General features: G+C 36.4%; 1 protein-coding gene across 2 annotated transcripts in view; it reads right to left on the reverse strand.

Moving 5' to 3' along the window:
- The window catches only part of COL19A1 (collagen type XIX alpha 1 chain), a 313,696-nt gene continuing 296,332 nt past the window's right edge, over positions 1 to 17,364 (reverse strand). For both annotated transcript variants that reach the window (XM_081044396.1, XM_081044397.1), the window contains exons 49-51: positions 9,032 to 9,160; positions 2,670 to 2,747; positions 1 to 2,492 (exon numbers count right to left, since the gene is read on the reverse strand). In XM_081044396.1, the coding sequence (XP_080900522.1) occupies positions 2,365 to 2,492; positions 2,670 to 2,747; positions 9,032 to 9,160 (335 nt within the window). In that variant the 3' untranslated portion in view covers positions 1 to 2,364. The remainder of the gene's footprint in view (positions 2,493 to 2,669; positions 2,748 to 9,031; positions 9,161 to 17,364) is intronic.

A 17,364-nucleotide genomic window follows, 5' to 3' on the forward strand; every position in this document is an offset into this window, starting at 1 on the left:
TTAATGGAATTTAGAGAAAAGAAAAGTTCCTAAATATGCAATTTGTAAGAATGGCTGCATGACATATTCTGTGGACTTAAAATGAACATAAGTTGTAAAACAAGAAAATGAATTAAGTCTTTTGATATATATGAAAGGATCGACTCAACAAAAATAAAGAAAAAATACATTAATCACCATCAGCAAAAAAGTTCATGAAAACATTAAAATGCTAACACAAATACTTCTGGATTAGCAAAGAGGCATAAGGATACACAACCTATTAATATGAAAAATAATCTTTGAAAACAAAATGTTTAGCTTTATGACAAATTCAAATAAATTAATGAGTGGCAGGTGAGTTGTAAGCTTTCAGAAAATTTGACACATTAAAGTTTAACAAATTAAAAATTCAAGATATACACATAGCACCAGATTTAGGTCTCTGTACATTTTTTGGGGGAATAAAGTATCATTTTACTAAAAATGCATATGTATATTTCAATTGTGTAAGTTTAAAACACAGCACCATTGTAGGTATTGCACAGAAAACAAAAGAAAAAAAATCAATTTAAAGTTAAAAACACTTCAAATAAATAAAATAACCTTGGAAAATAAATAAACTTGGAATTGAAATATATAGCACAATTCAATGTGAAATAACCAAAGGTGGTATGTATGCACAGCCATGTAGATAGTACCTGACCAGCAGTTTATTCATCTATAATGAAAACCAGTTCAAGTCATGGGTGCATTTGAACAAAGCCTGTCTTAAATTAGGCAAGCTACCAATATAATTCTGTTCACAGCTTTCTCCAAATTCAGTGGGCTTGCCTTTCTAAACTCGTTTTTCAATTAACAGATAAAAGGAATCATCCTAACCTGCTTTAGCCAAATTGGAATTTGCACTGTTCTTTGAAGAAGTGTGACCTCTTGATTTCTGTGACAGAAGCGCTGTAGGTGGCATGCTCCCATCATCTATGGGGCCGACTACTTAGATTTCAGCAACATCCTCATGCCCAATGTTCCAGAAAATCAGTTGTTTCCAACCCACAGTGTCTCAAAATAATGTACAATTAGGCAATAAAAACACCATGTGGTGATTTGCTTGGTGATCACTGTATTTTCATTGCCTGTCAGAGGACATGGGCTTTTGCAGCGCCTGCCGTATCCCCTGAAGTGAGTGTTAACTGTTTGGTCTGAATGTTAGTTGCATATTCGGTCTCATGGCTTTCTTTGTTGCCCTGTACCTCTTGCTGCAGCTTCTGGAGGTTCTCCATAAGAGCTTCTGGGCTTCACTTTATCCATATGCATCTGCCAAAGCCACACATTCATCTTCAAGGGAAGGTTTTTTTGTTTTCCAGTCAGTACAATTCCCATCCTTTGTTACAATGGCTGGTTTTTGTCTTAAAGTCTGAGAGGGATGAGGTCAGAGGATAATAGATACAGGAGCCCAAAGACCTTGCTAGACCATTTAAGCTTCAAAAGTACCATTGACAGCTTGGTACCTTCACCACCATACACTTCTTAGGGAAAACAGCTTTCTGTTTCCCAAACGAGAAACTCAGTGAAGGAACCACAGTGTTAGGCTTTTCTTCTGGGACTCGTATACAATTGGACTTCGTTCCTCTCTTTTCATGCAGTCTATATTCATGCTGGTGGTGATTGTTTTGACTTGAGCTCATTATACAGAATTAACAAAATTATTTCAGTAGTAAGCGATGGTGTGTTTTTGGACTCCCTGATAAAATAGCCTCCTTTTATTTATTTATTTTTTCAAAATATAAGTTATAAAGTGAAACTCTTATTGCCTATCTATTTCTATGCATAAATAGGATGGATGTAGGATGGTATAAGAATTTTTAAGCTATAAAAAGTAGTCAAAAAACATTTAGCAGGAGCAATGCATTCTATCAAAAATGTTAATGAAATTTTTAGCAATGACCGTAAATTTAAACACCAAGAAAAGTTCAGGGTAAGCCTGAAATTTGACAATTCAGAAATCAAAGGCCAAATATATATTGATGAGACTACAAAATATACATCACCATCAGTCTATGAAATCAGAAGGTGTAATTTTCTCTTGAAGAAGAACTAATGATAAGATTTGCTTATGTATTTCATAGAAAACCCTGAAGAAAAATCAGTAACGGTAAAGCAAAACATATGGAATGAATTTGGAGAAAAGTCTAAAAATGCTGAGATCGCAATTACTATAGGAATTGGATTCAAATTGTTGCTTTTAATGTCTGCCTATACAAGAAAAAAAAACCCCAAAAAACAAAAAACAAGAAATAGCCTCATATATCATGAGGGTTTGACAGTATCCAGATAGCTCCAGCAGCAAGGAGCTATCACCCAAAATCAAGTCTTCCGCAGGTGTGTTTATTTCCCACCTGTCCGCTGATGGGCATGAGATACAGGATAGAGGCAATCTTCCGGGTTACATCTTCCACTCGGTCCTGGAGGACCCTGGGGACCTGGGGTACCTGGTGAGCCTGGGAAACCTGGAGCTAATGAAATAAAAGACCCCATCAGAAGGCTCATCAGATATGGCTCTGTTCCCCTCAGTCCAGTGAACATGGATTATTCACCTTCTCCTGTAGTAACACAGAAGGGCCACAGGAGAGAAGCCATGGTCCTTGTGTTTAGAAATGTGCTTGTGTTGTGAAGATACATATTACTATTACCTGAAGTCCCAGGAAGACCCGGACTCCCTGGAAGGCCAATTCCAGGTTCCCCTCTTTCTCCCTTCTGTCCCCGGTAGCCTAAGAGAGAGATATATAAAAAGAGAGACACAGAAAAGTAAGAGTGTTCTATGGCAAAACAGCACATATAAGAATCATGTTTTAGTCTAGAATATTTATGTAACTCTTTCACTTGACATAAATGGTATAATAGCTATCTGTTTTGCATTAACCATTTATGAAACTTACATATCAAACAGATTAGATGCAATAGGCAATGAGGATCTTAGAAATATGCAACTACTATAAAACGTTCCAACTAGTCAAACTCTTGATAGTGAGATTTTTGGCACTGAACATGATACCTAAAGAAGTCAAATGAATCATTCATACTTTCTTTTAAATAAGTGTGACAAGGTGTGTGAGCCCTCTTCAATAGGAATTCTGACTGGAGAGTAGGTACAGGCTAAATATAAGTATACTGAAAGAGTTCTGCTTACTACAAGGACAGGATAATATGACAACAAGAAGCTGGACCTTAGTCCAAGAAGTAAAGGGAATGAAAGGTACAAAAAATCATTATTTTAATAAATGACAGTAAGAGTGTGAAGATATGTGAGTCCACCTATCTCAGGAGTCAGGAGAGGACAAAATCAAGTCTTTGTTCAAATTACTGTTCATAACATTATATCTTTTCTAAGTAGTTAAAACAGCACCCCTACTTTTTAACATGGCAGGTTATAACTCCAAAGGATGAGGAGCTTCAACAATTCTAAAAAGCAAGAGGAGACTGAGGGATCTTTCTAAACTCAATCAATTTAAGGTGCTTTAACCAAAACAAATTAGGTCTAAGATCTCTGTACATTTTAAGATAAAAATCATTCCTATTCTTGAAAATGCTTGCTGTCACCTGAGATAGAAATGTGCAGAGTAATTTGTGCCTCTGGGAGTCCTTATCCCACCTTTTATAAGGCATAAAACAATTTTGATCTGTGTTTTATATACTGGCATCCATGTAAGACTTTGTTTGAAGAAAAGGTTCTGTGGCTATAAGAGTTTCACAGTGATCATAAGTAGTTTTAAGTTTCAACTTTTTCATACTTAAACAGCTTAAAGATGGCTCCTAGTCCCAAATGAACAGAGCAGTCATGCAGACACACAACAAGGCTAATAAGGAGGAGAGTATCTCGGTAGGAAACAACAGGTCCTAACTTAGTTGTGCCATTTTATAAAGATGTGTAATTACAGTTAAACATGATAGGAGGAAGAATTTTAATGTTCTCTGTGAAGAGTATGTAAGAGAAATTATTTCTCATTATTGTTGAGAATTAGACATCTGTTTGGGGGTTACCATTCTCAGTCTTGACTTGACCATACAGTGTATACGTTATTATCCAAATAACATTAGTACTGTAATCACCACACCATTATTTCTTGGCTTTGGAGGTGTGTCCTACTATAAATGTGAAAATAGTGGGAAAAGGGTATACATTCACGATATATTTTGAGGTGCATATTGGAAATATATTCAGTGGTAAATCTTCACATATTTATGATCGAAAACCATGTTACAGATACTCAATTCAGTCCTAGATCCTAGAGAGAACAGTGGCTTGAACATGTGGCACAACACCCTAAGTTAATACATATTCAACTTTAAAATATTACCAAGACTTCTTTTATATAAATGACTTTCATTTAACATATGTAAGCAATAAGTAAAGATATTTGTACTTAGGGTCATTTTGAAAGCATCCTTTCAAATTCATTATTTAAACATTTCTGCTGTAAAGTAACATTTACTATCTGAGGTATATCTGATAGCCCAACCTAGGTTTTACTGTTACGGAAAGATTGTAAAGTTGACCCTCACCCTATCCTAGTAAGTGCTTAAGATCTTAGCCTAAAAAATGAGGAAGAAATAAACTAAAGATATATGAACTTTCAGTTAACAAGAGGGTTAATAAGACTGTAATACAATTCCAAATGAAAAATAGCTCATTTAAAATCCACATCTTTAAATTCAGTTTTCAAATTTTAATATTATAAAAAAAGTACATTATTCCCATGTACTTAAGTGCATACAGTATCACAAAACGAGAAACAATAATTTGTATATTTGTCTAATGGGGTAACATTAATACTTCTGTTGACTGTAATAATTTATTTCTACAGATCTCTCAGCTTATTAGGTTAATAACAACATACTATTAATAAATAACATTGCTGAATTGCACAAGCACACAACAGTTTTCCACTCTTAAATTTCCTAAAAAGGTGACAAACTCATTCCTTATGAAGGCTGCCATAAAGCTATAGGGTCTTATTTTATAATTGCTTCACAACAAAACTTCAGATAGGAATGCTAATAAAGTCGATAACAGCTTTCCTACTTTTTAGAATTAAGCTTTTCACCCAGTTAGGGTAGGCCTCATTTGAAATTTGGAAAAGACTAAAAGGCTGGTCTATCTGCAAAGGGGCATGCATTTTCATGGCTTATAAATATGCAAGATGACAGTTTGCTATCACCACAGCTTATGTAGGAGAAGAGAAATCAAACAACAGCAGCGTCCTAATTGAAACACCTAGAGGTACTAGTCATTGTGCAAATTTAATGCTTGCTTTCATGTGGTAGAGTTTATTTATTTCCGCTGCACAGATTTCCATTTCAACTCCAGGGATTTACTTCCAAAGTTGTAAATCCGTGCATCTACATGCATGCTGGACAAATGAGGCCAATCAAGGAGTGTTCCTGGCATTTTGGAAGGACCACTCTTGATATGTGGGCCTGCCGTGAGCCATACGTGTTGTTTGGCCTTCCTGGTCTCGCCTCCCTGTCGACCACATTGCCCTTCAGTCATTTTGACACACACATGCCTCCCACTTCCTCCGTCCCCGACTGCTAACAAATTCGAAAGGTCAAATCTATGTCAGTCATGTGAACTACCTTATGGGCCACGAGCTTACAAATAACAGGTTTCCTTCATTATAAACCAATAACAGCTAAACTTTAAAAGTTCAAATATAAGAACACCCATGTCCAATAGTTTCCTATCAAAACTGATGGAGGGCACATGGGATAGCTGGATCTGTTTTCTCCTAACTCCACATCCACTCAGTGTGGACAGAGCTTTCAAGTGTGGCATGTGTTTTTCAGGGGTTTCCCAGAAGTGGAGAACCAACTGTGTTTGGAAAAAGTTTAAGTAAAATTCTTTTGCATAAAACTCAACATTAGGAAAGTTTGCTTCTCTTGTTTATATGTGAGAACTCAGCTGGATCATGCTTTTTGAGGCTTCCTTGATCCTAAAGTGACACATTCTTGCTCACCCCCGGCAGCAATCGGCCCTACACTGCAGACCTGAGATGGGAATTCACACCAAGAAAAGTTCTCTTCTCAGTGCACAGAGGGAAAGCAATAATCAAAACCCATGGGATGGTTAAAACATAACACTGTCTGGAAATGCTTTTGAATTTTAAAAAGATGCCAACAATCACCCGTTGGAAAATTTAGAAAAAATGCAAATGAGGTGACTCAACTCCAGTCTTAACAGTCTTGATTCCTACTGCAGGGTCAGGACCCTGAAAGAGGGTCTACCAGTTTTCATTATCAGAATTTCTGTAGGAACAGTACTCCCTTTTTAAAACTTGGATCACATGCTTCTAATAGTCTCACATCAACTCTTTCCTTGCACTCTACATGTCTCCTGCTTCTGAGAATAAGTGCAAGAAACTTATGAGACCCCTTCAATTTTTTGTCCTTCCCTAAAGATAGTAAGATACTTCAAGACTCATTCTATAGAGCGCATTTCAAACCAAGCCTCTTTATAGCAAATGAAAATGGATTTGTTTCCTGAAAAACACTGAAAAAAATATCTCTTTTAGAAATTTCAGAAGAGCCACCATCAAACAGAACTCGGGAGTGGGCAGAACACACTGCTGCTCTGAGTCCACATCTTCTTTCCCTTTCTGGGCTGCATTTTCCACTTCAACGTTCTCTCAAACTCAGTGATGAAAAGGACTCACTCAGCTGACAGCATCTGAGCTTTGCATGGTCACTAGGGTAACAGTTTTAGATACATTTTTCCTTTCCTTTTCAAGAAAACTTTTAAATAGAGCAAAGCTTTGAGGTTACATGCATAACTTCATTTTCTGAGCAATTCCCATCTATTTATCTACTAGAGAAAAACCTTTCAATTCCTTGGGAACTCCTGCAGAGGAATCAAACATCAAACTACAGCCCGTTGTATTACCTTTTAGTCAAATTTCTCTGTGGCTTTAGAGAGGATTATCAGTACAGCTTGACAACAGGTAAATATTGCTTAAAAAATGAATCCCATATTTTACAAGTTTTATTTTTCTGGTGCATTTTTGGCATTTAGCAAATACTGGAAAGGAGATATCATGGAAACCAGAGGAGCCAGCTAACTGAATTAGAGTCAAGATAGGTCTTGTCAGAAACCCTCTGGTGAGACAAAAGTTTTGTCAAGTTTACTAAACTTGGGTTTTAAAAACTTGAAAATCATTTTGGGGAAATCTTTCAAATTCAAGAATGGCATCCAAAGTCTCCCTCTACCCTACCTCCAAGAAGTAGCCTATAAGATCTCCTGGGTAGAATTGCAGATAAAATTTATGGAAATCCTTCACAAAATGGAAGGTGAATCAAGTGGTGAATTGAAGTCTTGTTTCCAAAAGCTTTACTGACACTGTCAACTTAGCATTGCTTCTGACTGAAAGCTTTCCAGATGGACCTTCCCTACACAGGGAGCCTGGAGACAGACGTCTGTGTGGACAGGTGACTCCAGTTCCAGAAGGTACTCCTTGACATCTTGACTTTCCATGGTTCTTATCCTCTTAGACTGCCACTGTTTGAAACATCTACCCACGGTTTTTATCCTACGGGTGTTAACAGTCCTTATCCTTCACGTTGTTGGAGGTATTACACATCTTCAGATGGGCTTTCAAGCTCTTCGTTCGAGTCTCATAAACTGACTTCAGAACAGACCCAACTAGCGAAAGATAATAATTAACCAACCACTACACAACAGTGTACACACAGAAGGTTACACTGGAGTCTATACTTTTTCTTCCAACTATGTGCCAAATCTCTCTATGAAATAAGGGAAAGGTAGGATATACTGCTTAGGTAAACTAGAGTGAGTTTACTGTTCTTGTTTTACACGTCGCTAACTAAACCAGGAGCCTCGTTACTATGGATTGTAAGACCATGACAGACCCTGTAATTGGAGACAGTTGTAGTTCTTTCAGATGAAGGAGAATCCATCAATCATTTTGGGGCACTTCCTACAGAAAACAAGGCTCTATGTTACAGAGAAGCAGTAGGAAGGAAAATGAACTAGTGAAGGAAAAACAATTCCCTGCACATGTAGTATTTTGGACTGTATTCCTATGTAATTTTGGTGTTAACTTTCTCTTTTTTCCTTTGTACAAGTTTCTGATTATTTCAAGGAGGGCCCTTCGGCTCCTCTGTGGTAGCACGGGAAAAGTAGTTTCTCTGGTCTCATCTTTCATGGTATGTACTGACTGCCTTTAATATTTCCTTGTCAGAGTTGTGAATCTTCTAAACCAGAGTCTATTTGGCCACTTTGCTGATTGCTAACCTATTTCTAGAAAATGGCCTTACCAGATTCAGTCAAGCTACATCCAAGATCTTGTCTCGTAAAGCTGTCCTTTTTTTTTTTTTTTTGCCAATTTAAGTAAAGTCCTGCTTTAAAGGTTTTAGAAACCCTATGAGAAATTCTTTTTTTAAATTAAAGTTTATTGGGGTGACAATGATTAGTAAAGTTACATAGGTATCAAGTGTACCATTCTGTAGTACATCATCTATATATTGCCTTGTGTGTTCACCACCCAGAGTCGGTTCTCCTTTAAAATTCAAAAGTTGCCGTCCACAAGCTCTATGAGGAGAAGGATTCTCCACTTTCTCAAAAATATATTTTGGTTCCAAATCACTATTTATAGTAGCGTCTCTTAAAACTTTTTCGCCAGTTTCTTTAAGATACTAAGATGATTCTTGACTACTTACAATGATAGGATGGCATGGGCAACTCTGAGATGCCCAGATAATGATATATAGCACATATTTTTACTGTTATTATAACAAATATTATTATTAAAATACATCTAGATCAGCAGATAATTATCAGTTTTAAATTTGAAGGAGCAATAATTTTCTCCTAGAATGTCAAATATTAACAAGGTATCATATATATATTTATCAAGGTATCATATATATATATATATATATATATATATATATATATATATATCTCCTTAACTGTGATTAGCATGTTATAAATACTGAGTGTTAAGGAACTGATAAACAAATACTATATTTGAAGACTTACCTTGAGGTCCAGGGTCTCCTGGTGGCCCAGGTAACCCATCTTTGCCTGGTGGACCGGGCCTCCCATGAGCTTGAGCAGCCAACATTGCTGCTGGTAGCTTGAGCTGGGATAGAAACACAGCCATCCTTTCTTCATTTATGGAAGGGAAAATAATATACCATGTTATGCAAATACTTTTTATGTCAAAAATTTTCAAATGCTTTTTACACGAAATTCAACAAAAGAAGTATTTGGTTTTTAATTTAAGCACATCTAATTTACGAACTGATCTGATTGCGGAGAAAGTGTTTTTGACTGGTCAAATAAAATGGATTGCACAAAGTGTTGGAATATAGATCTAGACGAGCTGTGCTGATCAGAAGATCTGAGACACTCAGTGCTTCAGAGATGCAGCCATTCTAGCGGATAGAACAATAACCTAGAATCTAACCTCTGGTAGTGACTTATGGAGAATTTAGGTTCATATTCAAAATTAGTTTTAATAATATATTTAAGCCACCTCCAACAATGTTGTGAATGTATGTGTGGTGATTGAAAAATATGTCCACAAATTCTTTGACATTCCCTTCCAAATAGAATTATGAGGAGCCTAATTCCCCCATTCTTGACTGTGGGCTGGAATTTACTTTTAATTTCTAATGAATAGAGAAAAAGCAGAATCCACAGTGTGCAACTAGGGACACTAAGTCAGAAAAGGCTCTGTGGCTTCTTGACTGCTCTCTCTCTTAGATTGCTCATCCTGGGGAAGCCAGCTGCTGTGTAGTGAGGTCACTCAGGAAGTCCGTGGAAAGACCCACAGGGAGAGGCACTGAAGCCCCCTCAAACAGCCATGTGAATAAACTTGGAAGTGGATAAACAGAAAGTGTGAGATAATAAAGGTTGTTTTTTTTAAGCCACTAAAGATTTGAGGTATTTTCTTATGCAGCAATAGATAACTCACATGGTGTATGACACTTTATATCCTTGAACAAAACTGCATTATTAATAGAGAGGTTTATTTATTGAGAAGATAGTCATTGGCTTTATATTCACCATGATATCACTGTTTAATTTCTATACTGGGCAAATACTGTACTTTGTCAACAACTAATTTTTGCTTTTTAAAGAAAATATCTTATTATACACCCTCAATATGATTCATTTATTTTCTGGTTTGATTTCTAGTTAGTCAGTCCCATTAGTTAGCCAAGGTTTAGTAGGAAGTATGTTTAATTTGGCCAAAGGGGGAAAAAAAAACAGTATTGGTGCAGACAAGCACTCTCTCACTGAATTCCAACTGTAGATAGAGTGAAAACAACAAAAAAATGTCCGTACATTTCTGTGAACCTGAAGAAAACACTAAAACTGAGAACATACAAGTTAAGAGAATTTGACAAATTATCTAGAATACTTAAAAATGTAAAAAAAAAAAAAAATCAAAATCTTTTGACTGTTTTTGACTCATGTGATCTTCATGAATTGAATACTTCCTCACTAGGCAATGCTGTCTTCTCAAGGACAATGTCATTGTCATTTGCCCTTTGTTGATCCACCAAACTTCCTGGAGCCTAATGTTGCTCATCTGAGTCCTAAAGAAAGAATCCAGGGAGGGATGGGAGGACTCTTTAAAGGTACTTTCTTCAAAGTGAGCTCTATCATTAGGCCATGAGAGTATCTTTGTAGGTGGCACAGGTGACAAGCAACTATTAATATTTAGAGACTTATTAATATGTCAGCAGTGCTTTTGGACAAAAGTGAGCATACACTGTAGAACATTGTTATATTAATAACTCATGAAATTGAAAAGCTCTGGATAATGAGAAAAGTTCAAAATATGTAAATATGAAAATATAAATAAGAATTTTCACTGTAAAATAAATTTCTAAACAAAACATATTATTAACTAAATTAAATATTTTCAGTAAGCAGGGCCCTGTATTGGGCATTTTATACTTTTTGCGTTAAGTGCTCTTGTTCAGGAATCATGGAGAGAGCCTGAAAGAGATTATCATTTCGAAAAAAGCTATTATGCATGTTTTTATAAGCCCCATACACTATAAGATTAAATGCTGATGAGTTCTTTCTATGACTAGAAATCTGTTATACAATATAAGACATTCCTTCTCAGAATTACTTTTAAAAATAATCACTCCAGGATTATACTTATTATTATAAAATTCTTGGTCACTAATCTGACATAGGCCATTGGTCAGTTAAATATCACCTCAAGCATATTCAGTATTTTACTATGTTATGAAATTATTTTGGTAAAATCATTAATGTCAATTCATCTAAAGTCCATTATAAATGCAATTGGGTTCTTTATTTAAACTTGGTTTGTCTATTTTGTATATCTCATATTTAACAAATCTAATATATATATATATATATATATATATATATATATATATCTAATATATATATATATATACCACTAGATTTAAAATAGAAAACTGGAGGAAGGCACATCCATGCCATAAACACAACAACAAAAAATTAGCTACATTGTTTCTTTTTTCTCTTCACATGTTTTCTTCAAAAAGCATATTCAAATGATTTTATTGGTAAAACTAACTTACAAACAGTTTGTCAAGGATACAATGAATATATAATAAGAAACTAATCTTTAATGTGAAAAATTCAGCATAGGTTTGGTGCAGACAAATCTTCCAGAATATGTTTACTGATTAAATTAGTATTAATTTGCAAATAAGGACGAAAATGACAGAAACATTCTAGAAACTATAGCTGTCAGAATAAACAGAGGCCAAATCATACAAACCTTGCAAAATATTATTTCAATTTTCTCGAGTCTTTTCACTCACATTAGTTCATTTAGTAAAACTGTAAAGGCACATTTCACTTAAACAAATACATGTTTTGTACAAATTTTGATAAAGAGCAAATGACCCCTGAGTAAAACCTATTTTTCAATGGGTTTTCAATAAAAAAAATTATAAATGTAGTTCCATACACTAAGAAAGTAAAATAAAACATTTTTTCAAATAGAATTATTGAGGAAAAGCTCCAACATATTTGGAATATTAGCAAAATTATCAAAAGAGTAATCACCCCACCCTCACATTCTCATATTACAAAGCAAGCAGAATGAAAATATTACAACACCCACAGGACCAGAATCTCTGGGTGCAGATTGACAGTAATGATGGGAGACCAATGAGGATCTGAAGAATAATCCCTAAGAATGATATTAAATCACTAGCCTTTCAGTAAAACTTTTTACTACCTGACTATCCACCTGAGACATCTTTGGTTGATGTTAATACATTTTTTTCCCAGTAACAATAGATAAAACAAATTTGTAATTAATATATAGTTACAGTTTTGCAAATTATCACAATGCATACAGTTATATCTTTACTATATTAAATTATAAATTGGGTATTTCATAAGAAATATGAAATTCAATGGTTATAGTTCAAAACTTTGCATATTACTTGTATTGAACTTAGAATATGTATATATTTCAGTATAATTTTTCTTAATTTGAGATATAGCTCTTTGACTACCTTTAATATCTAAACACAAACATTCCTAATACTAATTTTTCCTCTTTAATGGATTAAAGAGGATTAAATTTACAAGTAATTTGCTTTGGATATTTAAAAATATTTTTAGTAAAACAGAAAATTATTCTGAATAATTACTTCTAGCTGTAAATTGTTCAGCTTTAAGATATGCTCAGAAATAGTCATTTAGGACTAAGGTAATTACTTCGTCTGAATCCTACTCTAATATTCTATAATTTAAAATAATATGTTTCTGAGCTTCTAAATAAATTGTAAAGACCTCTATTTTTTATTGCTTTTCCTCTGTTTTTAGGCATCTTTTGTCAATCAGACTGTTCTGGGCTATGCTTTTCAATGAAGCAGGAAATTGAAGATTTTACATAGGAGCTTGCATAAACCAAACTCACATATCTCATCTGCCAGCCCAAACCCACAACAGTCACTCTAACCGATCAGACCAATGGGTTGCCTTCTTTGAAGAATGGGTTCCTTAATATAATGCAGGCATTAATATTAATGTGATAAATTACATTATACAGAGAAGGAAGGGATATTCAGACGTCATCTGGCCCATGTTTACCTTCTATTTCACAGATAGACTTTGCATAATAAATATTTTCAAAGAGAGAAATTACTCTTTTTCTCCTAATTCTCATTTAAATGTTTAATTGCCCATTTTCTTGGTACAGCTTCAATTTATTTTCTTTCGTTACCCCGTCATGGAAACAGAGAGTAGTTAATGAGTATTTCCCTTGGGAAATCAGTTATGGACTTGAAAATATTGTTTGCTCTTAGCCTTTAGGTTAGATAACTTTTACTTGTAGGCTTGGTACTCTGTTTTGTAAGTCACCTTTTGGTTCCCCTATTCCAGGGCTTTTTCCCATCCATCTCTGAAATGTGGAAACCAAAATCAAATACAGTTCTCTCCTAAGGGGATAAAATATCAGAAGAATAATTTCCTTTCATATTCTAATAATTATTTTCTAATTTCATTTTAACTGTTAACTCAACAGCATCAATTGATGAATTCATATTCATTTTGTGGTTCATCATGACCCAAAGGTTGTTACTGCTACATTTAACTGTAGCCCAATCATTTGCCACTTTTGTAAGCTTGTTACTTTGAATGTTACTGTGGGTTAAGATGGTGGATTGAAGACATGCATCTGCTTTAACTCTGACTTGAATCCCTGCAAAGCAATAGTCAGATACTTAAAAGTCATAAAACTACATGAATAGAGAGGCTATGAAAGAAGACAACATAAAATTTTGGAAGGTGAGAGCCAGATGGCTGCATGACAAATGACTTACCAGATTCATGAAAACCAAATCTTTAGCTATGGGAGAGCCAAGATGGTGGAGTATATAAATGCTGTGCTTGCCTCATCCCATAAACACATCAAAATTACAACTAACTTATAGAATAATCAACCTGGAGAACCACCTGAAGTCTAGCTGAACAGAAGTTTTATAACTAAGGATATAAAGAAGAAGCCATGTCAAGACTGGTAGAAGGTGGGGAAGGAGGGAGATGCGAAACAGGCTGGCCTCACACCTCCATGTGGCAATTGAAAATTGGGAAAAATATCTCAGCCACAAGGGTTCTCCATAAAGGAGTGAGGGAATCTCAGTTCCCCACACCAGGCTCCCCAGCCCAGGGTATTGGTGCTGGGAAGAGGAACCCCCACAACTTCTGGTTGTGGAAAACTGGGGATTTGACCATTTGGTTGGGATGGAAGGCTATGGGAAATGCAGATATACTTTCAAAGGGCTGACACTGGCACTCACTCTGGGCTACAGCAGAGGGACAGTGACTCTGGGGGTGTCGGAGACATGGTGAGAGACTGAATTGTGTAACATCAGGGTGAGGACCAGTGGGGCAGTCCTCATTTTCCCTGTGTGGGGCACTTCTCCCATACAGCCAGCAGGTGGCCACCATCTTCTTGTGTTGAGCTGATTCAGATTGGCCTGGTGAGCTCCATTGCTCCACACTGCTGACTCACTGAAACCCTGTCTCACCTAACTTGCATACCACACCAGGCTTTATCAGCAGCTGAACCTTACTGGAGCCAGCAGGTGGCAGCAGGCCTTGTAGAATATAGAATAATATTGAATATCAACTGTAACTGAAAAATTAAAATGGAGGGGGGAAGATGAAGGGGAATAAGAGGTCCAAATTTCCAGGTATAAAACAAATAAGTCATGGGGATGTAATGTACAGCATAGGGGATATAGTCAATAATACTGTGATAGTGTGGTACAGTGTCAGATGGTTGCTGGACTTATCATGATGATCACTTCCTTAGGTATACAAATGTTGAATTGTGTACCCCTGAAACTCATATAATATTGTATGCTAGCTATATTTTTAACAAAAATCTTTAAAAAATCTTTATACTATAAGCTGAGAAACAACCTGTTTTAAAGCACAAAATCCTTCAAAAGTTCAGGAACTGGCAGTGCAAGTTACATTTGGAAGTGGGGTAAAGGAGGGGAACTAAAATAAGGAGAATTGGTTGAAAGCCTGATTAAGAAGTACTCTTAGAAATCCCTGTGTTTGGTCTTTACAGCTGGGTAGTTGTCTCTCTCCAAACCTAGCAGAAGACTGAAGGTTTATTATCTGAAAAGGATAAAAAGACTGGCTCTGCACTGGGAACCACAGACTTCTTTGAGACTTGGCTTCTTTTCTGAAAACACGGAAAATAAATAAGCATTTACATGACCACTGCTGAAGCCTCAGCCCTGTTCTCCAACTTTGCTCCCCAAATGCTGGCAGCCAGAAGGAAATGGAAGTGTTTCCTTTGGGGAATCTGATCAGAATAAGAGGAAAGACTTAAAGCCACTGAAATTGAGAGTCCCTCAACTAAAAAGCCCAGCTAGATTGTTCTAAAGTGAAGCTCATGGTTGGCAAGCCCCAGCATTCACTCACAACGTTCAATCGATTTGTTAGAACCTCTTAGGTATGAGCTGACAACCAAGAAAATCCTGAGGGAATTCTAGAAGCAGAATGATAGACTCAAACAAAGAAACAGAAATAAGCAAATTGGAGGAAATAGAAATAATGCTATGAAAAACATTTTTAGAAGCTATCCATGTTTATAGCTCCAATTATGTGTATCTATCAGCTATTGTGTATATAAACATATATGTATACACAAACACATATATAGATGGATATCTTAGTTATAGAGATGCAGGAGGAAATTGAAACCTTGAAACAAGAGAACAGGAGAATACATATTCATGTGTGTGTGTGTGTGTATGAAATATATATATATGTATATATATATATATATATATATATATATATATATATATATATATATATTTATTTATGAAAAGTGGAGACAACATAGGTGTAAAGGGGCTTTCTGAATACTGGAAGTCCAGAGGCAGAAATATTGTTCAGGTACACTTAGCCCTAAGCTTCCTTTTCTCCCAGTTGTGGATGTGGCTTTATTGGTTCCAACTTTGTTTCAAGAAGCAAGAGAGCCAGATATGTGTCCATATTCCTCCACAGGATGGTACATTCATCTTGCATGGTGATGTAAATCTCCAAGTATAACGTGGTGATGTCGTAGAAAGAATTAAGTTTCTCAGATCTGTCAAGTCCCTAATTTGTGTGGGCACCATCACTGGCAGCTGCAAAGCCCTCATAAAATGAAAAGAAGCTAAGCTGAGACACACAACATCTGTCCTGGCTCGCTGTAGCCACCTTGCTTACAAAAGGATTTGACCTGTTAGCCAATAAAATCAGGAACTCAATCTAACTTACAATTGGGTGTATGTTTGTGCACCATGATTGACCAAACACCCAGACTTGGGGTTGGTGGAAAAACACATTCTTCCATCATGGCTAGGTTTGAGATGGGGCATCTGGAAGTGGAAGGAGAGCTGGGGAATAGCGGAGATCTGTGGGGGCATTACAGCAGTGGGCATTTCCATTTTCACCTGGAAATTCTCAAAGCGAGTTGGAAAGCTCCATGTGGAGAGCCCGAGTTTTGGGTCCTGGCCTAATTTTCACTAGAGGGCTTAGTGTGGACACCTGGGATGATAAAATGGGGGAGTAGGATCTCCTGAGGACTTCTGGGAGCCCCCTGACCGTCCACAACTTGCTGAGCAGAGAATTGCACTTGAGCTTGTAGATGTGCAAGGGTGAGTGGAGCAGAGATAAGCATTAGCTGCAATTGACCCAGATCTCTTGTGAAATTGCTCAGAAAAAGAAGCAGATGGATGCTACTTAACTGTAGCATTTAACTGTAACTATTTTAACATGCGAAAATTAATCTTTGCTTTTATAGAAAAAGCTTTCTTAAAAATATAATTGTGGCCTGGAGCTCCATGATTTGTGAAAATGGAGTTTTTTCTTCTTTTTTTAGTAAATGGTGTTCAGAAGCCTTGGAAAAAGTGACTTCTACATGGAAAATTAAATGAATTGAATTGGAATAATCTTGAGACCAATGAACAAAAGGGCTAAATAACTAAATTCTGGGTTTCAGGTACAATTCTATTTGGGAGAAGAGAGTTTTGTGGGACCGGTGCCAACGGAGATAAAAGGAAAGGGGGAGTCACATTTGCAGTCCTAAGAGTCTAGAAGTCTTAGGAAAGAATATTTTTATGGGCCACTTCAGAATATTGTCTTGAGGCCAAGGCCTGTGGACTTCTGAGGGACCCCTGACCGTTCCCTTGGAGCCAGCCAGGCTGGAAGAGGCTGAGGGAGATGGTAAGAGAGATGGGGTGAAGCTATGGGAGACCTGGCGAAGACTCTGCACCCCTCAGCTTCCAGCAGGGAGGAAAGACACCCAGAGGAAGGAGGGACAGGAA

This window comes from Rhinolophus hipposideros (genome assembly GCF_964194185.1).
Source record: "Rhinolophus hipposideros genome assembly, chromosome: 3".
Taxonomy (NCBI): Eukaryota; Metazoa; Chordata; class Mammalia; order Chiroptera; family Rhinolophidae; genus Rhinolophus; species Rhinolophus hipposideros.